Source organism: Hirsutella rhossiliensis (genome assembly GCF_020360975.1).
Source record: "Hirsutella rhossiliensis strain HR02 chromosome Unknown scaffold00001, whole genome shotgun sequence".
NCBI lineage: Eukaryota > Fungi > Ascomycota > Sordariomycetes > Hypocreales > Ophiocordycipitaceae > Hirsutella > Hirsutella rhossiliensis.
This window is the reverse complement of record NW_025408667.1, coordinates 11,815,842-11,840,595: the sequence shown is the minus strand read 5'-3', so window position 1 is coordinate 11,840,595 and position 24,754 is coordinate 11,815,842. Positions and strand designations below refer to the sequence as shown.

The window sequence follows — 24,754 nt, the reverse complement described above, 5'->3', positions numbered from 1 at the left end:
CATTTCAAGGGTATACTGCCGACAATACTCGGTCAAATGCCGTAAAGTCGCCATTTCTGACCGAATCCAACTAGCTCCGCGAAAAGATCGAAAAGTACAACATCAGTCCTCAAATGTTTATAATTTTGACGAGAAGGGATTCCAAATTGGTCTCTCTCGCTCCACCAAGCGAGTTGTCCCCCGAGAAGCCCTCAGGCGCGGAAAACTGGTCGGGGCAAGCCAAGACGGGAACCGGGAGTTCATCACGCTGATCGCTGCCATATGTGCAGATTATTCGTACCTGCCACCGGCCCTCATTTACAAAGGGGAGTCAAAAGACTTTCAAGATACTTGGCTTGAGGATTTTGACCATTCCAGCGAAGTAGCCTTCTTCGCCAGTACGGAAAACGGCTGGAGCTGTGATGCACTGGGTTTACACTGGCTTCAGCGCATATTTGACTGCCATACGAAGCAAAAGGCTGGTCGTGCCTACCGTCTCTTAATTTTAGACGGTCACAATAGTCACATTAACCTGAAATTCATTGACTATGCCGATCGGAATCGAATTCTCATTGCTGTGTTGCCATCGCACTCAACTCATCGGCTTCAACCACTCGATGTTGGCCTGTTTTCCGCACTCTCCACCTATTATGCTCAAGGTTCCGACCAGCTGATGTCCATTGGATGGGGGTTAATTCGCCTTACCAAACGGAATTTTTGGCCACTCTTTCGTGATGCGTGGAACCAGGCATTTACGGCCAAAAATATCGAGGCTGGTTGGCGGGCCACAGGAATCCATCCACTCGACCCCGGCAAAGTATTGTCCAAGATTAGCCACAGCAGTGATGTGACACCCCCACAAACTGCATCTGAGGAAAGGGCGATGAAGACTCCAGGCTCTCTTCGGGCTATTCGGCGCATTACCCGCCGTCTCCGCAAGGAAGGGCTGATGGACTCCCGAGTCACAGCGCTCTCCCGAGCATCAGAGAAACTGGCGACACAATATGAGCTCGTACAACACGAAAATCGAGATCTACAGGAAGCGCTCAAACTTGCACATAAAGGAAACGCAGAAAGGCCTTGGGCCTTTTCAATCCGGAAGAAAGTGGTGGCCAGCCGGTCTTTTTCAGTCCAGCCAAGGTGGAACTGGCGCGGCGACGTCAGACGGACAAGGCACAGGCCGACGAGCAGCGCAAGCAAGCCATTGAAGATCGTCGACTCCAGGTAGCCATATCACGTGAAGAAAAGGCTCGAGAATCTGCCGAGAAGAAAACAGCGGGCTGCAATGCGTCAGGCCTTGCGAGAGCAGCGTTCTCGAGAGAAGACAGAGCGTGCTGCGGAGCGCGAGGCAAAGCGAGCTGAGAAACGGGAGGCCGCAGCAAAATTAAAAGCAGAGAGGTCTGCACGCGAGGCTGAACGCCAGGCTATTCGGGAAGTCAAGTTTGAGGTAGCTGCTACGTCAAAGCCTGGTGTAAGAGGGCACAAAGACATGGTAGCGGTGAGAAAACGAGGGCGTTGGAAGCGGGTTTGCGCGACGGGCATTCAACCACGCAACAACTCGGAGGAAGAAAGGGTAAAGATTGGTTCTGAAGCTTCAGTGGCTCGAGACCACAGTCCCGGAGCTTTAGGGGTAAAGACATACCTCCCGTTCGACGGAAGCGCAGGGAAGTATGGAGGCCGGTTTCTCAGTCTCTCAGGTCTGGGCGGACCACAAGACCGCCTGCTCATATTTCCTAAGAAAACCATCATATAGATAGACTCTGTATGAAGTGTTTCACATATTGTAATGTTTAATAGTATTTTAAATGGTTGTGTCGGTTGCAGGATTAATTTTCGCTCTGGCTTGCCGGTCGGGCAATTTGTTGCATGACGTGGTGCGTTGCATGACTCAGTGAGGTACGTTAAGTCACGATGGTTGTTTTTGGTGTTTTTTTTTTGGTGCGAGCCCGAGTCAACGGCTCACGTGTGGTGCCCAAGCAGACTTGAGCTATGGTGTGAGGCTTACACAATGGCTCACTGGTGCTAATCAAAGCAAAGGGTAGGAATTGCTACCAATCTGATGCATTTTGCATATGGATGAGATGAAGTGGGATGGTTGTCTCTCCAAATAAGCTATGACTGCCTCATCCTTATGTAGGAGGCAGCCAGGTCGGACTATCTAGGTGATCCGGCCGGTTTACCAGGCAGCCACATACCGATGCCTGTTCACACGGCTGCCTGTCTCACACGGCTGCCTGTTCACACGGCTGCCTGTTCACATGGCTGTGCGTTCGGCAGCCGGTGTCTTTGATGCTTGGTGCCGTGCCCAACGCCCCAGTGTGCGTAGGGACACGCAAAAACGCATCAAATGCTTTCCGACCTCCACTTTCGCGATATCCTGAGCGAAATTCTTGATCATAGACAAGGTAGGCGGAATGCCGCGTGCTGAAAGCTTGTGAATATAAGCAATAAGATCTCGTTCTTGCTGCTTTGACAGCCGTGATTTATACAATGAGTCGGCATCACGTCTTGACCGCTGTTTGCCTTGATGTCGCCGTCGCAACGTAGTCTCGTCACAGTTGAATTTCCGTGCAGTATCGGCATAATTCACGGATTCCGAAGATTTCAGAAAATCAAGAGCCTCGTCAATCGGCGCCATTGTTGTTGAGCTGTCCCGGATTGACGTTGAGACAAATGTCGGTGTATGTATGTATGTGTATTTCACCCGGAGGATTTCTCCTATAGGGCCTAGACGTAAAAGCTACTGACATTTCAATACATTAATGCGTAACACCTTAAGCCCCACGGGTCAGCATACGCTACACCAACCTCGCCGCTACTCTCTCCGTGACAGGCCTGCTTGAAGGCCGAATTCTCCAAGTGTTCAGCATCCTATTCGCAGCAGCTGAAGCGCGGTCTGCCAGTTCGAAGCTGAGATGTGTTAGTGCAGTTGCCTATTAGAGTTCAATTGTTTTCTGATGGTTGCTGGTTTCTGTCGAGCCGTTCCGTCTCAATTGCAAATTTGATCGCCGCACGAACAGCCTGCACGTCTGGCTTCCATTTGTCGCCATCCGATGCAGCCTTTCCTCCCAAGAAGAAAGACAAGTTCCCAATCTTGGCCCTCGCGCATTCGAAGAGAATGTTCCGTTGCGTAATCCACTTTGTGCATCGAAAGAGAAAGTGATCAATTGTTTCTCGTGCCTGTCCACAACCACACAAATCCGAATCTGTAGCTCCTATCGCATGTAGGTACCCATTCAGTCGCGACATGCCGGTGCGAAGCTGGACGAGAATGTCGGCTTCTTTTCTTGACAGAGAATCGTAAAGAGTGCGGGTGTGCTTCCCTGGCAAAGCCTCGTCGATGCGTTTTGAGTGTTTTCCCACATTTTCCGGAAGCTTGTCACGCTGTTGTCGAGCGAGTGCCAGACGAAGGGTGGTGGATCTGGCTCTGCACGACGGCTCCTCTGCCACGGCTCCTGCTTGAGTTGCTTTCTTCGCTGCCGTCTTGGCGGCCGATGCCCATGCGAGCCGTACTTCCTTGGCTGGTGCCCAGGTGAATTTCACGGACCAGCCTCGCCTGACTAACGTACCTCACTGAGTCATGCAACGCACCACGTCATGCAACAAATTGCTCGACCGGCAAGCCAGAGCGAAAATCAATCCTGCAACCGACACAACCATTTAAAATACTATTAAACATTACAATTATGTGAAACACTTCATACAGAGTCTATCTATATGATGGTTTTCTTAGGAAATATGAGCAGGCGGTCTTGTGGTCCGCCCAGACCTGAGAGACTGAGAAACCGGCCTCCATACTTCCCTGCGCTTCCGTCGAACGGGAGGTATGTCTTTTACCCCTAAAGCTCCGGGACTGTGGTCTCGAGCCACTGAAGCTTCAGAACCAATCTTTGCCCTTTCTTCCTCCGAGTTGTTGCGTGGTTGATTGCCCGTCGCGCAAACCCGCTTCCAACGCCCCTCGTTTTTCTCACCGCTACCATGTCTTTTGTGCCCTCTTACACCAGGCTTTGACGTAGCAGCTACCTCAAACTTGACTTCCCGAATTGCCTGGCGTTCAGCCTCGCGTGCAGACCTCTCTGCTTTTAATTTTGCTGCGGCCTCCCGTTTCTCAGCTCGCTTTGCCTCGCGCTCCGCAGCACGCTCTGTCTTCTCTCGAGAACGCTGCTCTCGCAAGGCCTGACGCATTGCAGCCCGCTGTTTTTCTTCTCGGCAGATTCTCGAGCCTTTCTTCACGTGATATGGCTACCTGGAGTCGACGATCTTCAATGGCTTGCTTGCGCTGCTCGTCGGCCTGTGCCTTGTCCGTCTGACGTCGCCGCGCCAGTTCCACCTTGGCTGGACTGAAAAAGACCGGCTGGCCACCACTTTCTTCTGGATTGAAAAGGCCCAAGGCCTTTCTGCGTTTCCCTTTTTTATGTGCAAGTTTGAGCGCTTCCTGTATATCTCGATTTTCGTGTTGTACGAGCTCATATTGTGTCGCCAGTTTCTCTGATGCTCGGGAGAGCGCTGTGACTCGGGAGTCCATCAGCCCTTCCTTGCGGAGACGGCGGGTAATGCGCCGAATAGCCCGTAGAGAGCCTGGAGTCTTCATCGCCCTTTCCTCAGATGCAGTTTGTGGGGGTGTCACATCACTGCTGTGGCTAATCTTGGACAATGCTTTGCCGGGGTCGAGTGGATGGATTCCTGTGGCCCGCCAACCAGCCTCGATATTTTTGGCCGTAAATGCCTGGATCCACGCATCACGAAAGAGTGGCCAAAAGTTCCGTTTGGTAAGGCGAATTAACCCCCATCCAATGGACATCAGCTGGTCGGAACCTTGAGCATAATAGGTGGAGAGTGCGGAAAACAGGCCAACATCGAGTGGTTGAAGCCGATGAGTTGAGTGCGATGGCAACACAGCAATGAGAATTCGATTCCGATCGGCATAGTCAATGAATTTCAGGTTAATGTGACTATTGTGACCGTCTAAAATTAAGAGACGGTAGGCACGACCAGCCTTTTGCTTCGTATGGCAGTCAAATATGCGCTGAAGCCAGTGTAAACCCAGTGCGTCACAGCTCCAGCCGTTTTCCGTACTGGCGAAGAAGGCTACTTCGCTGGAATGGTCAAAATCCTCAAGCCAAGTATCTTGGAAGTCTTTTGACTCCCCTTTGTAAATGAGGGCCGGTGGCAGGTACGAATAATCTGCACATATGGCAGCGATCAGCGTGATGAACTCCCGGTTCCCGTCTTGGCTTGCCCCGACCAGTTTTCCGCGCCTGAGGGCTTCTTTGGGGACAACTCGCTTGGTGGAGCGAGAGAGACCAATTTGGAATCCCTTCTCGTCAAAATTATAAACATTTGAGGGACTGATGTTGTACTTTTCGATCTTTTCGCGGAGCTAGTTGGATTCGGTCAGAAATGGCGACTTTACGGCATTTGACCGAGTATTGTCGGCAGTATACCCTTGAAATGACGATAAAAGCAGTCTTACTAGATTGAAGAAGTTTTGGAAATGCCTGAATTATCAGCAGCCTTCCGCTGATGATCTATGGTGCGCAAATACAAGCTCGAAAGACGGTCATGGTGTCGCTTGCGGAAGCGGCTCACCCAGTTGACACCAAGCTCTGTCCCTGCGATTTCCTCGGCGATATTCTTCAACATCTGAGGGGTAGGCGGGATACCACGGTCGGTCAGCTTATTGACGTGCCCAATAAGAATCTCCTCCTGCGCGCTGGTGAGTTTCTGTCGCGAGTAAGAGTTCGCGTCGTGATTTGAGGCTGTTTTGCCTTTGAAGCGGCGCCACAGCGTGGATTTGTCGATATTGTATCTCCTCGCGGTCTCTGCATATTTAGGGCGATCTTGGGATTGCAGTTCTATAATTGCCTCTGCAATACGAGTGTTGTGGTCCATATCGCGTCAATTTGAAGAAGACGCGTCAGGTGTTGAAAATTGTTGCATGACCTAGTGCGTTGCATGACGCAGTGGGGTACGTTATTGTCACGAATAGTAGGGCCAAATAGGCATAAAGTTAGTATTTCAGAATCGTCCGGTGCTGCTCCATTTTCCCTTCTGTTCTCTGTGTCTGTTCCTTCCTTCCTCGCCCTTTTATTCCTGGCCACAATCTCGATCTTCTCCGTCTGCCTCACACCTCCGTCAATCGTCGGGGGTGGCTGCGCCCCCCCCCCCACTTTTTCCTAGGACACCGTCCCTGACGGCCGGGCTGACTGTCTCAGCCGACGCATCAGAAAGCAGGCCTGACGTCCTGGCTGACTGTCTCAGCAGGAGCATCAGCAAGCAGGGAACCTCTAGAGGTCCTACGAGCGGCTTCGCAACACACCCCCTTAGTGACGGCCAACCAGGACGTTGCTAGAGATGCGGGAATGTCGTGCACGACTCATCTCTCGCCCTGGGCCTCTTTTATGGCTATCACGGGATGTATCACATCTCGTAATTCTTCAAGCTTGGCCTCTCTACTCAATCGTTCCTTTATCTCCTCAAGCCCAACCATTCGTTGGAACTCGAGGAGCTTCTGCCTCGGCAATGCCTTCGTCAAGCCATCTGCTCGCATATGTGTCGTAGGCACCCAATTGACCCGAATTCGAGCATCTTGAACCTCTTGTCGTAGCCAATGCTGATGAATGTCTACGTGCCTCAGTCTCGTCGAGAGCTTCGTACTCTCCTCTTTGAGAAGTCTGATCGTCTGGGCATTGTCGCATTCCACTACCAACGGAGAGGGAATTCGGATGTCCAGGAATTCAACAGACGGCTCAGGAAGATCGCCTCCTTTGACGCCTCTGAGAGAGCAAGCAACTCAGCCTCCGTGCTTGACGTCGTGACTGTCGCTTGCTTTGACGCTCTCCACGCCACTGATCCTCCAAATAGGGTCATGACGTAGCCTTGTGAGCTCTTCCTGTCGACTGAATTGTCTGCGAACGATGCGTCACTCGAACAGAGGAACAGCTCCGCTTCCTTCGATCCTCCTCCGAGACGTAACGCGTACGATCTCGTTGCAAAGAGGAAGAGGATAACTCTGTCTGCTGCTTTCTGGTGCTTCTCATCGGGATTGTGGTTATGTCTTGCCAGTCGGGATACGGCAAACGCAATATCTGGTCGCGTTGAAATTGCTGAGAAGAGCACGGAACCAACCTTCTGGAGATACTGATGTTTTTCCCTTTCATTTGCTTGGCTTGTAGCTGGCAGGAGCTCTTCGTCAGAGATCATTGGCGTGTCTGGGAGCTTGAGAGACTCAGGGGCGTTGTCGTTGTTTAACAGGAACTTATACGCGATCTTGTCGATATAGGCGTCTTGCGTCAGCCAAAGCGTCTTCCTTTGACGATCGCGGAGGATACGAATCCCCAAGAACCAGCGAGGTTCTCAAGCCGAGTTAGGTTGATCTTTTCTGTAGTCCCCGAGTAGCTTCTTCGACGACCCCTTCGTCCTCCTTCCGGAATGCCCAGATGATGTCATCAACGTAGAAGAAGACGGTCACCGCTCCTTCACCATGACACACGGCTCCTGGGAACTTTTCTGAATCCCAGTTCCTCTAGAGACGACGTAAGCATCTGTTGCCAGAGGAGCGGCGAGCGGCGTAGTCCGTAGAGAGCTTTTCTCAGGCGTAGGACTTTCCCCCTCTTCTGGAACCCCGGTGGCATCCTCATGAAGATAACTTCTTCGTCGTCGAGGGGGGCATGAACAAAAGCATTGACTGCATCCATCTGTTCCAATTCGAGGTCGTGTTCCGCGGCAATGGCCATTAGCGTACGAAACGACATTCCTGCGAGGGTAGTCGCTCGAGTAGGCAGGTCCCCTTTTCTTGCTGATTGCCACAGACAACGAGGCGAGCTTTGCACTTTGGAGATTGCCGTGCTTATCAGTCTTATAGATGAATACCCACTTGCAACCGAGGACCTGCTTTCCAGCAGCCTTCGTCCAGAAGACCTCGTCAAACGAGCCCATTTCCGCATGTGAGGCCAGGTGGTCTCTCTGAGCCTGGGTGAATTCCTCTCTATACGGGTGTTTTTCTAGTTGCTTCTGCGTCTGTGGAGGCTCGGGTAGGTCTCTCTTGTGGACTTTTGCGCTTTTCGGTCTGAACAACCTTCCTGCTGTGAAGGCTCCGTGCACCCCGTCCTCAATTGGCACCGGGACGAAGTCGGCAAAACGGTCGATGTATGACTGATCCAGCTCTGGTTGATCAAATGGTTCCAGAGCTTTCAAACGCGATTCTTTCATCAGGCCTTCAAGGTCGGCTTGAAATGCCGCTCCTCCAAGAGAGCAACCCACCCCTCAGGGTGAGCCTCCTCTTCAGGATCATCCTGAACCCGGACTCTCTTCTGAGCTTGCAACGGCTCCAGATCGACTTGGAAAGGGGCTTTTACCACCACCCCCTTAGGGTCAGCGTATGGAAAGTGAACCGAAAAGACTCCATGTGGTTCTTCTTCCTCCGGGTCAGAAGCTGGTGGCGTTAGGTATGCATCTTCCAGCTCCCGCGCTCTCCCGTAGTCTTCTTTTCCTGCTCTTCGCTTTGTTGTTGTCCCTGCTCCTCGTCTTCGTTATCTTCAGCCATTCTGATGTCATCATCCTCGAAGTCCTCGATATCAGTGTCTTCATCGGTCTCTTCGTCAAGGATGGCCTGATTCGCCGTCTGGCCTTCCGGGATTTCAATCTGTTGGATCATCTCTCCGATGCTCGCAGGCAGCGGCATCCGCTCGCCTCCTCCTTCGAAGAACGTATACTCGTCAAAGACAACATCTCTCGTTGCAATGACCTTCTTCAAGAGAGGGACCCAAATTAGGAAGATATTTGTAGACTTATAACCGATGAGGTATCCGATGTGAGCTCTCGGGTCGAGCTTCCACCTCTTCCTCAATCCAAGCTGTGCATTTGCTGTCATTGCGTAGGCTCGGCAGCCGTACGCACGAAGATGTGAGAGCTGATTTTTCTTCCTGTGAACAAGTCAATGGGAGACTTCCAGTCGGCTTCTCCTTCGTTAGCGTTTTCAGCGGCGAATCGAGGCTCTCTTGGCGTTCGGTTTCGGAGGTAGCAGGCTGCTTCGATGATCTCTTTCCATAGTGAATGCGGTAGTCGAGAGGCAATCCTCATGACTCTCGCTCTCTCGGTAGAGATCCTCCTGACCTCTCGGCTCCACCATTCTGGTCCTGAGTGTTGGAAGCTGACATCGCCTTTGTCATCCCTTTCTTCCTCATCCAGGCTGAGATTTTCTTCGTGAAGAGCTCGCCGTCAGAGCGCACGACATTCGTCTTAAATCCAAAGCGAGCGAGCATAAAGGAGGAAAAGTCTTTCAAGACAGCTCCGTGTTCCTTTGCCTTGTAGGTCTTCATGAAGTAGGGAAAGACCATTCCAGAGAAGGCGTCTGTGATAAACATCACACGGACGTAGTTCTCGTGGTCTCTCGCAAGGTCGGTCCAGTCTATCCAGATCTCGTAGCACGGCTTGTCTCTTTCCTCGTCAGGTGGACGGCGGGAGACTTGCCTTCTGACCTTCCCCTGAGCACAGTACTCGCATTCGACGGTTTTCGGCCCTTAATCCGGACCCCTTTGTAGGCCTAGCTTGTGCAAAGCCATTGGACCAGGGTGACCAAGACGGGCGTGCCAAAGCTTGCCGTCTCCTTGAGAGGCAGGTCGAGGATCTCTTGAGCCGGCTCTTCGAGCTTTCCTTGTCTCCTTCTTCGATGCCTGGAACGCACTGTTGAAATCCGGGAATTCGGTTTCCACGGGCTGGTATTCAACAACAAACTGCTGATATTTCCTCTCGGTGATCCCGATAGTCTGGCCCTTTCGGACTAGCCTCATAGGCTCAGACAGCGTATCCCAAAAGATCTGATCGTCGTCGATAAGAGTCTGCAAAGAAACCAGGCTCGATGAGAAACCGGGACAGTAGGCAACCTTCTTTAATCGGAGTGTTCGGTGGGAGCCGTCAGGCATCGTCGTTGCGACATTGACTCGCCCGAATCCTTCGATTCGAACGAGAGAGTCACCGGCGACGATAAAGTCATTCTTGGCCTTTTAAACGATCGGAACCGACTGAGCTTGTTGTTGATATGAAGAGATGCGCCGCAATCAAGGAGGGTTGAATTCTTAAGCGGATATTCCGATCCCCTTAGGCCAGGGACTCAGCTGAGAACACGAAAGCTGGGTTTGCTGAGCCCACAAGCCTTCCCCTCATCCTTGGTTGCTATTTCTGCATTTTCTTTCGAATATCTTCAATTCTCCTTTTCAGGACAGGATCGTCAGCGACTCTCTCGTGTCATCTTGAGATACCTTTCAGGGGCGGATTATAGCCCTCTGGTCTGGCTTCTTCGATAACCTGCCAGCAACCCTCGAGCTCGTGTCCCTTGCGTCTGCAGGCAAGGCAGGGATCTCTTTGAATATGGCTCCTTTCCAAGGGCTCTCTGTCCAGCTTCTTCTTCTTCGCTGGCGGTACTTCGTCCGCATCGTCTGCGTCTGCTGCTGCTTTGTCCGCATGAAATGCGCCTCCTCTTTTGATAGCACCTCGGGGTTTTTCTGCTTCTCTGCTTTCGGCCAGATGCTTCACATCTCGCACGACTCTCTCAACAGTCCATTGACTCTCCGTCGGAGCTTGGGCTGCAAGAACGGCGGCGACTGCGGCCGTTGCTGCAGCGGCCATCGCGGCTACTGCAGCTGCTGCCGGATTGTGAACAACGGGGTTAACAGGAGCAGCAGCAGGAGGACCATATCGGTCGAAGTCGAACAGTTTCCTGGGTAGCCTCTGATTTTGCGTCGAGTATCCTGCTTCCTTGTTCGTACTGGTAGCCTAGGGAGTTATCCAGAGGCCTAATCAATGTGGCAACGTCTCTAAGCCACTGGCCCGTTTGGGCCTCCATTAGCTTATACTTATCGGCGTCAGACATTATGTCTTCCCATTTGTCGATCCAGGAGTCTAGATCCTTTGCGTTAAATCTCTTTAGGTGGGTCGAATACTTGGTCCTTGTGAGATTCATCATATATCCCGCTTCAGGGGCCGTCGACGCTTCTAGACGTTTAAACCACTGACGAATTGGAAGGTCTTCGTCGAAGGCGTTCTGCTTCGAGGATACCACTGATTCCTGCATCGCTATGCGAGCGTTGGTAACCAGTTTAGTCTCATCTTTATACTCTTTCCTCCTGATATCATAGTCCCGCATCGCGTCGTTATAATCTCTCTTCTGAACGGCAGAGAGGTCAGCGAGTCTAACAGCATCAGGGCGTAGTGGCGGAATTCAGGTCGCTCAGGAGGTTCGAGGGGTCCTCGTTGGTAAAGATCAGGCTATGGATCGTCTTGTCAGTTCGATTCCTGAGCTCCTTCTCCATTTGTCCCAGTTGCTTGGTCCTGAGAGGATCGCTCGTGCAGGGGCGGCAGAAGACTTCGACATCTCGTTGATTTGAGAGTGGTTTTCGGTCGGAATGGAAGTTACAGGAACGTAGTTCCTCCCGGGCTCATGACTGTCACGAATAGTAGGGCCAAATAGGCATAAAGTTAGTATTTCAGAATCGTCCGGTGCTGCTCCATTTTCCCTTCTGTTCTCTGTGTCTGTTCCTTCCTTCCTCGCCCTTTATTCCTGGCCACAATCTCGATCTTCTCCGTCTGCCTCACACCTCCGTCAATCGTCGGGGTGGCGCCCCCACTTTTCCTAGGACACCGTCCCTGACGGCCGGGCTGACTGTCTCAGCCGACGCATCAGAAAGCAGGCCTGACGTCCTGGCTGACTGTCTCAGCAGGAGCATCAGCAAGCAGGGAACCTCTAGAGGTCCTACGAGCGGCTTCGCAACAGTTATGGCCAACAGGAAAGCGGGATGAAAAAGGACACAAAAGAGGGGGGGGAAAAAGGGGCAAACTTGTAGGCCAACCGAAAAGCAATCGTTCAAGACGAAAGAGGCAATTTTTCTAGCCAACGGGAAGCCGAGAAAGCTAGCGAATCAGAGGCGCGGATTCGGGGGGCAAAAAAAGCGCGGCATAGAAATCCTTTCGTTCCTCAAGGCATGGCGAATTTTTTTTCTCCCCGGGGAGGAACCCTAAGAACCTTTCGTCACTCGTTCCTCGTTCCTCAAGGCACTCGTTCCTCGTTCCTCAAGGCACCAAGGCAGGACTAACGTAATCTACCCCCTTCCTGGTCACACCCCCTACCTGCTCAAAAATTCCCCACCCAAGCGACCCGCACCTCATGGCGCGACCAACCGAACACAACAGACGGCAATTGATTCCAAGAGACAAACAAGCAAGTCAATTCAGACCTGTCTATCTATTACACGTCCGGGCATTATGTTCAAAAGACCTGCATTTACTACACCGTGGTGGTGCACGCCGTCTTGGGACGCACAGCTCTTCTTCTGTCTGCCGTCGGGCCTGCTCCTCGATAAGTTGTTGCCCTGCCTGCTCATCCTCCCTTGCCCTCAGTCGCCTAGCACGTTCCTCATCCTTTTCTCGCCGTCGCTTTATCCTAGCCGTGCCTTCTGCGACAGACAGAGCACCGCCATCACCAATATACTCGCGTCGTTGCTCTCCATTCCTCAGTGCCGCTGGTTTTCTGACCGAAGCTGTCTGTTTTCGTCGGCGAGCAGCGCGGCACTATGCATGGCCATTTGACATCCTTTGATGAGCTGGTTTATGGCTTGTGAGACCGGCGTGCCCGCATTTTCTGGCCGGCGCTGAAGAAGTCCTTCCACGTGAGTGGTAAGCTGGCTAACATTGCAAGGTGTCTTGTGGGCTTCCAAGCTTTTCTGGGGACTTGGAGTGTGCTTGTCGCCGTCATCGTTGGCATTGTCGTTGCCATTCCTGTCAACCTGAACTAGTAACCGTGACAGAACCCGGGTCGGATTGAATGGGAAAGGCCTGTGGCCATGAATCCACTTCGGATGTTCGACGGGAGAGCGCTTGTCGGCGGGCCTCGATGTACAGAAGCAGGAAGTCCTCTTTATCGATGTGGTTGACCCTGCGAGCATCTTCTCTTGAACATTCCGCCCATATATCGTTTTCAAAGGCGAAAAGCACCCGACATCCAGAGGCTGTAAGAGATGTGAGGAATGAGCTGGCATTTGGAGTACCACGATGGCATTGTCCGTACAGTACTTGTCGAACTCCGGCGTAACATGGCTGCCGTGCCCGTCGAGAATGAGAAGTCGGCGTGTTCCAACGGTACGGCGCCGTGTGTATGGGTCGAAAACTGCCTTCAACCAATGCAATCCAAGGTCGTCGGAAGTCCAACCTTTGTCGCTCACGGCGATCTGCCAGTCCTTGGGCACATCTGCCCCGTACCAGCTTGCTTGGTGCACCTTGCCCTGGAAGATGACCATCGCCGGCAAAGCCCAACCTTGGCAATTAATAGATTCAATTACGGTAACCCATTCTCGATTTCCTGGCTGCATGGCCATAGGCCGACCTCGCCGGTCAGACCGAGTAAGGACTCTTGCCGTCGCAATGACTCCCATTTGAAAACCCGTCTCATCGAAGTTGTAGACATCCTCATCAAGAATCCCCCATTTCTGTTTCGCCATTGCCACCCGATCGTACCATTCTTGCATTATCTTCGGGTCTTCGCATTTGGCACGTTGGTAATCGTATCGACGAGAGTATTTCGCCTTGATTTCGTCGTGGCGGCCAACAAACTTCCGCACCCAATTTTCGCCGACAGTTTCTTGGCCGCGCTCCGAAAGCAACAAGTTGGCCATGCGGCGAGTGTAGACCACTGTCGGCGGCATCCCTCGCTCGTCCATCGACAAGACCCATTGTACGAGGGCAGTCTCTTCCGTCGCCGTCAACTTCCGGTTGTTCATCTGCGCGTCGCGTCGGGGCCGGGCACCGCGCAGTCGAGCAGAGACTGTCGATTGAGGGACATCGTATGCCGTCGCGGCCTTGTGGGCGCTGTCGAATTGGCCTTGCTGATAGGCCTTCACGGCGAGCAGGACCCGTTCTTCGCGTGGAATCGATTGGTCTCGAATTTCCGTCATGGTGGTCGGCCTGTCTCGCCATGAGGTGCGGGTCGCTTGGGTGGGGAATTTTTGAGCAGGTAGGGGGTGTGACCAGGAAGGGGGTAGATTACGTTAAGGACTAGGATGCAAAGTAGAAGGGGTTCGTTGCTTGCAACGCGTGGACTGCGGAGGGATGACCAGATTGATCTCGCGGAGTGGCCATCAGAGCTCCGTCAGTGTGGCTGCCTTCTTGCAGAAGGGTCTTCGCCAAGGGAGGGCCAGATTGATCTCGCGGAGTGGCCTCAGAGCTCCGTCAGTGTGTAGAGGCTTGAGTGCCTAAGGAGGGCTGAAGAAGCCTGTGACACTCCCACTCGATTAGAGGCTGAGCAGTGTGGTGCTTCTAATCGGACTTCTTGACACATAGAGAGTCCCGGAAACGGAGGAAGGCATCTCGTGGCAGGGCCTTGGTGAGTCCATCAGCAGGCTGCTTGGTGCCTTCGATCTTGATAAGGCTGACGGTCCCTTCTGCAACCTTCTCTCGGATGAAGTGCCACTTAAGAGAGATATGCTTAGTGCGAGAGTGGTGGTGAGGGTTGTTGGCCAGATCTATAGCGCCCTTGTTGTCCTCGTGTATGGCTGTTGGCCCAGCCTGTGTGGGTGGCATAGGTCCTTCATTAGGGAACGCAGCCAGATGGCCTCCTGGGCTGACTGGGTCAGGGCCACATATTCGGCTTCTGTGGATGAGAGCGTGACGCAGGGCTGCCTCTTGGAGGTCCAGCTGATGGCTGCGGAGCCGAGGCTGTAGAAGAAGCCTGACGTGGATCGTCGGGTGTGCAGGTCCGCCGCGAAGTCCGCGTCAGTGTAGCCTTGGATCGGCTGCAGTGGTCCCTCGAGGACTAGCACGGAGTCAATGGTGCCCTTGAGATATCTCATGATGCGTTTCACAGCTGTCTGGTGCTGGGGCGTTGGGTTGGCAAGGTGTCTGCAGCAGGCGCCAACGGAGAAGCAGATATCGCTCCTAGTGCCGAGCATCGCATACATCAGTGAGCCTACCCTCTTGGCATAGGCGGCCTGATACTTGGGAGGGCGTGCCAGCCTTCTGCGGGAGGCTGGAGCGGATCTGCGGCCAGGGGTGTTCGCTGGGTTGCAGTCTGACATGTTGTAGGTTCTAAGGATCTTTTCGATGTAGGCTCGCTGGGACAGTTCGATCCGACGCCTGGCCCTATCTCTAGTGACCTTAATGCCTAGGTAATGGGAGCAGGGACCTAGGTCAGTCATCTGGAAGCGTTTGCTGAGGGCATCCTTGATCCGTTGGACCTCCCGAGGACAGGCTCCAGTGAGAAGTAGGTCGTCGACGTAGATTGCGATGATGCTCTTGCCGCGGACGAAGACGCTGACGTCTGCCGCAATGGGCCTGTAGCCTAGTGTCTCAAGAAACTTGGCGATGGTCTGGAACCAGATGCGAGGCGCCTGCTTGAGCCCATAGATGGCCTTCTTGAGCCTGCAGACGCGGCCAGTGCCGTCTTCGAAGCCCTCTGGCTGCTCGAGGTAGACTTCTTCGTCGATATCCCCGTAGAGGAAAGCGGTCTTGACATCCATTTGCTCGATCTCTAGGTCTTCAGCGGCGGCTATGGCAAAAATTGTTCTGTAGCTTTCTGGCCTGACCACTGAGGCGAAGGTTTCGCTATAGTCGATGCCTTCCAGTTGCTCGTAGCCCTTTGCAACGAATCTGGCCTTATGGCGGACAATTTTGCCGTCAGTCCCTCCTTTCAGCCTATAAACCCACTTCCCTCGCAGGGCCTTCCTGCCTGGCGGAAGGTCAGTGAGCTCTCAGGTCTCATTGACCTGCAGGGACTGGATTTCGTCAGCCATAGCGGCGTGCCAGTGCTTGGCGCTGTCTGACTGCATGGCCTGTTTGAAGGTAAGGGGCTCGTGGTCTTCCCATTGCTGTGAGATGGCCATAGCCATTGCGTAGGCGTGATCGAAATTATAGCCGTAGCGCAGAGGGGGAGCTCTTGGTCTGGTGGACCTTCTGACCGACGGCCTGATCGGGTCAGCGGCGGCATGGATGGTTGAGTAAACAGATGGTTCGGGGCTTGTGTCTTCCAGCAGGTCTAGCAGGACACTGTCGTCTCCATACGACACCATGTTGTCTTCAGAGCCGTCAGACAGGTCTGGCGTGGAATCTGGGGTTTGACTATCTTCAGGCTCGGGCGAGAGCGCTGTGGAGGTTGCTGGTGTGTAAATCGGCGTTGTCTCGGCCGTTGTATCGTTGCCGTTGCGGAGTGTCCGAGGCGGGCGTTCGGCTTGCTGGCCTTCCTCCTGGATCAGCTGGTCAAGGCTTTGACCAGTCTTGGACCTCTTGGGTTGTCTCTCGGAGACCGCAGGCTTGGCGATGTGTTCGACAAAGATAACGTTGGGAGACACGAAGACCCTGTTGTTGCTATCAAGCAGGACGTAGTTACAGTGCCCCTGGTACCCTAGCATTCTGCACGGGATACCCTTAGGCTGTAGCTTCCTGCGTTTGGCCGCTGGTAGTAGTGCCCAGGCCTTTGATCCGATGACTCGAAGATGGGTAACATCAGGTTCCTCGCCGTGCCAGGCTTCGTACGGTGTGATAGGTGACTTGGCCGCAGGGGACATATTGCGGACGTAGGTGATGCTCTGGAGCACGTAGGGCCACCATTTGCGCTCGAGGCCCGACCGAATTAGCGTAGGATTGAGCTTCTCACTTAGGACCCTATGGAAGACCTCGATAGCGCCGTTTTGCTGGTGCTGTTCCGTGGCGGCGTAGATGACCTCGATCGCCTTGTCGGTGCAGAAGGCGTCTAGCAGCTTGGAGCGATTCTCACCTCCCAGGTCCATCCGCACGTAGAGGCACCGCCTGGTAGGCGTCTCATGCTTCTGAAGGAACGCCTAGAGGATTAGGAAGAGGCTGTCTTTGGTTGCCACGCTAAAGGTCCATCCGTACTGAGTGTAATCTAGGATGACCACCCAGTATCTGCTGCCGTCGTATCCAATGTCTGGAAACGGCCCACAGATGTCAATGTGCAGGCTTTCTAGCGGCCGGGTTCCCTTTCGAATAGAGTGCCTATGCGGTCCTTCCTTGATCTTGCCAATAGCGCAGGCCTCGCACGGGTCTTGTGGCGCTTGGGGTCGCAGTCCAGTGGACATCCCTTGCAGCCTCTTGATGTTGCGCTCGCTGAGGTGGGCCAGTCTCTCATGCCAGATGCGTAGATTAGGATCTTGGACCTGCGAGGTGATCAGGGCAGCTGGATCGCTGCTGACGGCAGAAGGGTTGCTATGACGCCTGATTTCATCAGTAGCTTCGTTCCAGAGGGTCAGGTCAGGATCCTGGGTGCGCAGGCTAGCCAGTGCAGCGTTGATGTCTCTGTTTGGCTCGTCAATCACATAGACACCATTAGCCACAGTGGCCGTCAGCACGATCTGGCCGCCTTTAACGATGGCGGCGTGCTCGCCGTTGCCAAGGATCCAGCACCCCTCCTTGCCAAGGGCTGCGACGGACACCAGATTGACGCCTGCGTCAGGGGCACAGAGGGCGTCTTGGAAGGTAAGCAGGTGGTCTTTTCCACAGACCTTCACTGGCAGGTCATATGTGCCGGTGCCCAGGGGAAGGAACTGGGCCCTTGGCCCTGTGTAGGGAAGACCAGTGTAGGGAACAAGGGACCCGAATTTGCTTCGGCGGCAGAAGATGTGCTGTGAGGCGCCTGTGTCGAGGATGTGGATCTGTGAGAGCAGCGTATGCTGAGCCGCCAGTGCTGCCGGATCCAGATCATCACACACTCCCACTGGATTGGCAGCACCAGGAGGGGCGAAGTGTATAGTGCATGAGAAGGTGAAACGGGGCATAGCGACGTTGGCAAGAGCCTGTGACTGTGACTGTGGTTGGTCATTGGCTTGGCCTTAACCTAAGAGAAGAAGAAGACAAATTAATAAGGGAATTACTAGGGAGCCCGTCTCTTAAAACTCTTGCTCGTCAAAAGCTTTAAAATTGAGTAGATTCTGTATAAGTGAAGTTGGTCCAATTTGTATGGAGCGGCAACATTTTTGCGGAGCATAAGGGGGGGGTGAGCAGAAGGGGGGGTAAGCATGGTACTTGGGGGATACCGATTTCGATGTAGTGGAAAAGAAGGCCCGAAGAGACGGGACGATGTGGGATGCGGTGCTCCATTTAGTGCAGTTAGACAATATTACTTGCAAATTTCATGCATCTTGTCGAGTGGTGGGTGCTAGCACGGCTAAACAGGGTCGTCGGTGGGTATTGAAAACGGACCGGAGCCTATGACAGCGGTAGCCGCGCCCAGGGTGCTGATCCAGAATCCAGACGTCTCAACAAGCAGTCAGTTTTCAAGCAGTACTGATTACTGATTGATAAGGTTAGGCATACCGGTAGGAGCTAAGCGTTTTTCGTGACCAGCACGAGGCAGTCTTTCTCAACAGCCTATAATAGAAGCCCCAATATGTCAATGCACCATGGCCCGATGGACTGAGATCCCTCGCCCTCTAGCTCTCTATGGCCAGGCCCCGTTGGCTTGCTGAAGCCAACACTGCTGGCATTAAGTTCAGCCCCCGATGAGGGGGTTCTGTCACCCTGTCTTTGTCAAAAAGGAGGTACATATTCTCGTCACCTCGTAGATACAAACAGTCTCGCTTGGAGCACAGAGGGGGACCTGGCTGCAGTGTGGCACGAGTCCTGTATCCCAACAGCCGGATGATGGATCCATCTTGTTGCTTTTTGAATCCATTTGTAGCCTCACCCATGACACTGCGACCTCGGACATGAGAGAAAAAAGACAGTCGGCCGGAATTCCCCCCCACCCCTTCCCTGCGCGTATGTACGGGTGGCCATGACGGCGCCGTTTCATCGTCGTCATTCCGCAACCGTCGTCGACTCGGCCTTTGACGTCTTTTTTCCTTCCTCTTCCCCTCCCTCTGTACTTCTCCCTCTCTCACACTCGATTCCCCACCCTCTTTCTCTTCCCCATAACTTGAGCTTGCCGGTTCGCGGACCGCCCTGGGCCGCCTTTTCCATCTTGACCCGTGCGATCCGCCGCCGCCGAGTCCTTTTTGCTAGTTTGGCGGGACGGTCTGCCGCGGTCCGTTTGGTTTCCGGAGTCCCGTTTCGTGTTTCCGTCGGCCTATTCGCAGTCTCTTGGGCCTCGTCACGGACCTCGTTGTGGTGAATATCTTACCTCTCACCCCCCCCCCTTTCTCCCCGAGAAGGAGGCTCTCCCACGACGTCGGCCTTGATTCACCATTTGCCTCTGTCTTATATACGTCGTCGGCACGTGTGTGTGAGACAGTGTGTGTGTGAGCGAGCAGGACCATGGCGGCAGCCGAGTTGCCGACCACGGGCGTGCGGCGTTCCACCTTCGAGGAGGACACGACCGACGTCGAGCGAGAAGACGGCTCCGCCAAGCCCCATGATGAAAAGACTGCGGCGAAGACCGGCCCCCGGGACCAAGAGGATCGGGCCGGACCCGACCAAGACCCGGCGTCAACGGCCCGGCCACCGGCAGCGGCAGCGGCAGAGGCCGGGACAGACTCGCCCGAGAGCGGGCGCAAGGGCATCGAGACGTTCCTCGTCATGTTCGCCCTCTGCCTGGCCCTCTTCCTAGCGGCGCTCGACATGACCATCCTGGCAACCGCAATCCCCACCATCTCGAGCCACTTCGACTCGAGCCTCGGCTATGTGACGGCCCAGCACCGTCACACCCCCTTGCATACATGACCCACATGTTGTTGAGCCAACGGCCCACACGTACGGAAGGCATATTTAGGGAGAGGACACCCAGTTGTGTTGTTCTGTTCTCCTTTCTATTCTTCAGAGCAGAATCTTCGTAATAGAGTCCACAGCCTTCTGGCTCAGTCCGTGACCGTCACACTATTCTGCTCTCTCACAACCATGCCATCGCTGACCAGCGATTCATAAATACGCCACGACCAAACCACGCCATCGCTGCCGAGCGATTCAAAAATACGTCACGACCGAACCATGTTATCGCTGCCGAGCGATTCATAAATACGCCCAAGATCGAACCATGCCATCGCTGACGAGCGATTCATAAATACGCCACGACCAAACCACGCCATCGCTGCCGAGCGATTCAAAAATACGTCACGACCGAACCATGTTATCGCTGCCGAGCGATTCATAAATACGCCCAAGATCGAACCATGCCATCGCTGCCGAGCGATTCAAAAATACGTCACGACCGAACCATGTTATCGCTGCCGAGCGATTCATAAATACGCCCAAGATCGAACCATGCCATCGCTGACGAGCGATTCATAAATACGCCACGACCAAACCACTTCATCGCTGCCGAGCGATTGATAAATACGCCCACGACCGAACCACGCCATCGCTGCCGAGCGATTCAAAAATACGTCACGACCGAACCATGTTATCGCTGCCGAGCGATTCATAAATACGCCCAAGATCGAACCATGCCATCGCTGCCGAGCGATTGATAAATACGCCCACGACCGAACCACGCCATCGCTGCCGAGCGATTCATAAATACGCCCAAGATCGAACCATGCCATCGCTGCCGAGCGATTGATAAATACGCCATGAACAAGACCACGACCAAGACTAAGACAAGGAAGCAGCCAAGAGATCAGGTTCAAGAATTGTGCGGCAGCTTTACGGCGGTTCCACGACGAATATCCCGAGGCACCAGGACCGCCTGTACGATTGGGCAATTGGCAGAATGGCTGCTAGCAGCAGCGGAAGACAGGTGGGCAGAGAGTCACGACGATGACAACAAGGCTGTCAGCCGTGGGTATGAGCGACGCCGACGGCGACGACACTCGTGAGGAGCCATCTCCACCGTTGGTGTTCGACGGCTTTAAGGGGGGGGTAGTGTGACGGCCCAGCACCGTCACACCCCCTTGCATACATGACCCACATGTTGTTGAGCCAACGGCCCACACGTACGGAAGGCACACGTACGGAAGGCATATTTAGATAGGGATCGAAAGGAGGAACAATGCCGCGGAAGAGCAAGAACAGCACCAAGCGCAACTCGAACCAATTCGAGTTGCTCGATGACGAGGAAGACGGTACGAACGACAATGTGGCCTGTAGCATCGTGGCCAATTCGACAAGCGCGGCCGACGCGACAAGGACCAGCGCCCGCGGTCGCCCTCTGAAACCGACGCTGCAATTCGACCCTGAACCGCGCCCATCACGAAAGAAATCCGCCGTCCCGAAAGCGAAACCGACGAATGCCGACCCCAATGCCAACGAGGATTCATTGGCGCGAATCGAAGCTCTCCTGAAACGCGTCGAGGAGCGGGCCGAAAGGGCGGAGAAACGCGTCGAGTCTCTGGAAGAGTTCATTCGAAACGAGCTCTTCCCACGCGTCGCTAGCCCTCCGGAGTCCGCCACTCCAAGTGCGCCTCATCAGCAACAGCAACAGCACCTGCCACTTTCGCCACCACCCTCTCCAGTCCCAGGGCCACTGCCTGGCATTGGCTTAGACGTGAGTCGGGTCCTAGACAGCGACATAAAGGAAGGCAACGCCGGCACTATTCGTCGGCGCGCGAACGCTGCCCTCGAGAAGTTGGTGTGACCTGTCTGGGCGTCAATTCTAAGGAAAAGGGCGTTTTCGGCTTCTCTTTCGAGAGACGGACGTCGATAAAGTACGGCAGAACGACACCTGGATAAAGACACACTTCGACAAGGGAACGCTATATGGGGAACAGTGGTACCCTCTACGGGTTGATAGAGCCCATCGTGGGGTTGCGACGGATGATATCGGATGCGCCGTGTTTGAGCGGATGAACGGGGTGAAAGTGCACAAGATGCGATGGCTCGGGACAGCGTCTGTCGACAAGGAATACCGCTCTCTAGTGGTACACCTGGATAAGAAAGAGGAGGTGGACAGGTTGCTTGCAAAACGAACGGTTGAGATGGCGAATGGCGAGTGTGCATACACGCGACCATTCGTTCAGGGACTTCAACCAGCGAGATGCTACCGTTGCCACCTCTACGGACACTTGCATTATCGCTGCAAGGCGCCAGCTCCGATCTGTGGACAGTGCGCCCAACCGGGCCATTCTGCGTCGACTTGCACCTCGGACGTTTTTAAGTGTGCAGCGTGCGGTGGAAAAGGAGCACACAAGGCTACAGATCCTGGGTGCCCGGTATATCGCCGGGAACTCGCCAAGTTACGACCGTCGCCCTACTAACATACATCCTCTGTCTTAACCTTTTCTTCAGCACAAACCCTCTACCTATACCTGTGGTTGCCCCACAGCTGGTAGGTTAGCTACACCGGACGGCTAAAGGCAGGTGGACTCTTCGTCAAATGCGGCGGAGGAGAGTGGTCTGTACCTCATCAGACAGGCTCCAGAATTGGAAAGGGACAGGTCAAGTGAGCAAGAGACGGATTGAAGGATGTAAGAGAAATTTAGGCATTAGATCGGGACGAATTCCTTGGGCTCGGAACCGAGTATTGGACAGCTCTAGATTAGGCTTAGCGAGTCTGACGCAGTGCCTCTGACTATTGTCAATGGCGGAATATATTAAAAAAAAAGGCATATTTAGGGAGAGGACACCCAGTTGTGTTGTTCTGTTCTCCTTTCTATTCTTCAGAGCAGAATCTTCGTAATAGAGTCCACAGCCTTCTGGCTCAGTCCGTGACCGTCACAGGCTATGTCTGGATCGGCAGCGCGTACCTGCTCGGGAACGCCACCTTCGTGCCGGCCTGGGGCAAGATCTCGGACATATTCGGCCGCAAACTCGTCCTCATTAGCGCCGTCGTTATCTTCTGGATCGGCAGCCTGCTGTGCGCTGTCAGCAATAGCATAGGCATGCTCATCGCCGCGCGCGCCGTCCAGGGCGTCGGCGGCGGCGGCACCATTGTTTTTTGAATTGCGCTACCCAAAGGGGGTGTTACCCAAAGGGGGGTGGGGAATGGTATTTTGTAAACAGCTTCGATCGAATAGAAAGGCACAAATTGTACGGCCGAAGAAGTAGAAATACACCAATTTGGTTCTTCCCCCCCCCTTGTAACTTGACGAGCTCGTCGAGCCATAAGAGAGCCTCCAAGCAGCGGCATTCCGGATGGTCGGCCGGACGCCCGACCGTGAACATCCTATTGATATAGTTGACCGTTCTGAAAGGTTCCCCGCAAGAGTTCCCATATCCAGCAAACAGGGGTACATATGGCGGTGTCACTGGATCGCATAGCCGAGCACCATCTCTCTGACATAAGGTCCCTCGCAGTCAGCTCGGGACGATACGAAGTGGTCGCCGTTGGCCGGGACTCTGCAACGGTAGAGAGGGACGGATCCCGGTTTCTGTCTGGTGTAGATGTAGCCGACGGGTCCCAGGGGAAACTGGCCCTCGCATCCAGATTGCTGTGTCAGGAGGGAGTGACCGCCCACCTTACACTCGTAAAGCATGACCGTGTCCGGCTGCTCATCACGGAACAGACGCCAAGTCGACTCGGAGGTGAATCCGGGGGGCAGCATCCTCGAGGAGGCGACGTGGCCCCGTTTGGGGTTGTAGCCTCTGCGCAGCACGGTATGGGGCAGGTCCTCGAAGCCGCAGGCGAGCCGGGCAGGGGAGATGTCGTTGCGGTTCGCAAGCGCCCAGGTTGCCCACGCGGACTTGGCCGAGCCGTCGGCCTTGCGGAGACCGAGCTTGAGGCCGCCCTCGTTGGCATTGTCCTGCATGCGGTGATATATATAACTTTCAATGCCAGGTGTGCCGAGCACGTTGCGGAATGTCTGGCACACCGAAGTGTCCTGGGCCGCCTCGCTGGACTGGTCGCCAGAGTTGATTCCGTTCTCGGTGAGCTGGACGGTCCAGGCATGCGGGTTGCTTGGGTATCTTTGCCTCAACCAACCCAGCAGGATGCCGATGTTACCGAAAGAGACCTTGGGATAATCATCTGCGGAAAAGACGGGACTGAATAGGTTCGGGGGGTAGGCGTGATAGGCAACCCGCCATTGGCGGTTCCCAGCTCGGGCGGCTAAGCCGTCAAGTACTGTCATGCCGGACAGACGGCCGTGAGCCGCGTCGTCGAGTTCCTTGCCAAAGAAGTTGTCCAACGAGGTCAGAACCTTGGCAGTCGGCTGCTCGACGACGATGCGGTCGTAGGCGGCGTTGTAGTTGGACCCGATCTGGTCGAGCCATTGATTCGTGTCACATGGTACGCCCCGGCCGCAGCCAATATTGAACCAGTCGTTGCTGTTGACTTCGTTGTTGATGACAAAGTCGGCAATACGCCCATGCCCGTGAAGTCCGTCGTAGCGCTGGGCCAGCATGCCGGCGAAGCGTCCAAAGTCGTCGGGATTGTTGGGCACGCAGAAGATGTCCATTCCCGGCGCCGCTGGTGAGCAGGGACGGCCCTGGCGTGCCCATTCCGGAGTGCCGTAGAGTATAGCGGTCACGACGAGTCCACGATCGGTCCAGTCTTTGATGGTCGAGTCCACCTGGGTCGGAATAGTGAAGCAGCGACTGTCGTATTCTTGCTCGTTGGCGGCGCAAGGGGTAGACTTGATACTCGGCTCCCATGACAACCAGAGCAGGTTCATCGACACACCACCAGCGTTGTTGCCGGAAAGTTCATCCTTGTTAGGCCAGAAGTCAGGCTGTATTCCCTTGACGTGATAGTTGGACCTGGTTGGGTACGGCAGCGGAGACAATCTTGTAACGAGAGCCAAGGCGACGGAAGGGAGCATAAGAGTAAATATCGCTGCCGTGAGGCATTGCAGCGACCTTGCCATAATGCCTAGTAGTCGAAGATGATGCTATTTCGTACAAACAATGATGTCCGCGTAGATGTGCAAGTTAAGAGTAATTAAGAGTAAGGCGCTGCTGAGAAGCGGGG

General features: G+C 54.2%; 7 protein-coding genes across 7 annotated transcripts; 2 read left to right on the top strand and 5 right to left on the bottom strand.

Moving 5' to 3' along the window:
• Nucleotides 1-4,994: 4,994 nt before the first annotated feature.
• HRG_01540 (tc5 transposase DNA-binding domain-containing protein) lies at nucleotides 4,995-5,871 on the bottom strand (the record flags this gene model as incomplete). The annotated part of the gene is made up of 5 exons (XM_044860011.1): nucleotides 4,995-5,005; nucleotides 5,056-5,213; nucleotides 5,265-5,359; nucleotides 5,453-5,477; nucleotides 5,525-5,871. 5 exons carry the CDS (start codon nucleotides 5,869-5,871, stop codon nucleotides 4,995-4,997), a joined length of 636 nt encoding a protein of 211 aa, XP_044726411.1.
• Nucleotides 5,872-8,422: 2,551 nt separating this feature from the next.
• HRG_01539 (Integrase, catalytic core) lies at nucleotides 8,423-9,902 on the bottom strand (the record flags this gene model as incomplete). Its single annotated transcript, XM_044860010.1, has 3 exons — nucleotides 8,423-8,903; nucleotides 9,094-9,388; nucleotides 9,665-9,902. The coding sequence occupies 3 exons, from the start codon at nucleotides 9,900-9,902 to the stop codon at nucleotides 8,423-8,425; spliced, it is 1,014 nt and encodes a 337-aa protein (XP_044726410.1).
• A 2,583-nt stretch (nucleotides 9,903-12,485) lies between these two features.
• HRG_01538 (helix-turn-helix, psq domain-containing protein) lies at nucleotides 12,486-13,922 on the bottom strand (the record flags this gene model as incomplete). The annotated part of the gene is made up of 7 exons (XM_044860009.1): nucleotides 12,486-12,807; nucleotides 12,872-12,922; nucleotides 12,967-12,980; nucleotides 13,194-13,334; nucleotides 13,380-13,499; nucleotides 13,590-13,717; nucleotides 13,775-13,922. The coding sequence occupies 7 exons, from the start codon at nucleotides 13,920-13,922 to the stop codon at nucleotides 12,486-12,488; spliced, it is 924 nt and encodes a 307-aa protein (XP_044726409.1).
• A 567-nt stretch (nucleotides 13,923-14,489) lies between these two features.
• HRG_01537 (reverse transcriptase (RNA-dependent DNA polymerase) domain-containing protein) lies at nucleotides 14,490-17,753 on the bottom strand (the record flags this gene model as incomplete). Its single annotated transcript, XM_044860008.1, has 4 exons — nucleotides 14,490-15,599; nucleotides 15,666-15,687; nucleotides 15,733-16,787; nucleotides 16,833-17,753. The coding sequence occupies 4 exons, from the start codon at nucleotides 17,751-17,753 to the stop codon at nucleotides 14,490-14,492; spliced, it is 3,108 nt and encodes a 1,035-aa protein (XP_044726408.1).
• A 1,477-nt stretch (nucleotides 17,754-19,230) lies between these two features.
• Nucleotides 19,231-19,635, top strand: HRG_01536 (uncharacterized protein; the record flags this gene model as incomplete). The annotated part of the gene is made up of 1 exon (XM_044860007.1): nucleotides 19,231-19,635. One exon carries the CDS (start codon nucleotides 19,231-19,233, stop codon nucleotides 19,633-19,635), a length of 405 nt encoding a protein of 134 aa, XP_044726407.1.
• A 1,264-nt stretch (nucleotides 19,636-20,899) lies between these two features.
• On the top strand, nucleotides 20,900-21,484 carry HRG_01535 (uncharacterized protein; the record flags this gene model as incomplete). The annotated part of the gene is made up of 1 exon (XM_044860006.1): nucleotides 20,900-21,484. One exon carries the CDS (start codon nucleotides 20,900-20,902, stop codon nucleotides 21,482-21,484), a length of 585 nt encoding a protein of 194 aa, XP_044726406.1.
• A 1,606-nt stretch (nucleotides 21,485-23,090) lies between these two features.
• HRG_01534 (subtilisin-like serine protease) lies at nucleotides 23,091-24,605 on the bottom strand (the record flags this gene model as incomplete). Its single annotated transcript, XM_044860005.1, has 1 exon — nucleotides 23,091-24,605. The coding sequence occupies one exon, from the start codon at nucleotides 24,603-24,605 to the stop codon at nucleotides 23,091-23,093; it is 1,515 nt and encodes a 504-aa protein (XP_044726405.1).
• Nucleotides 24,606-24,754: the final 149 nt, after the last annotated feature.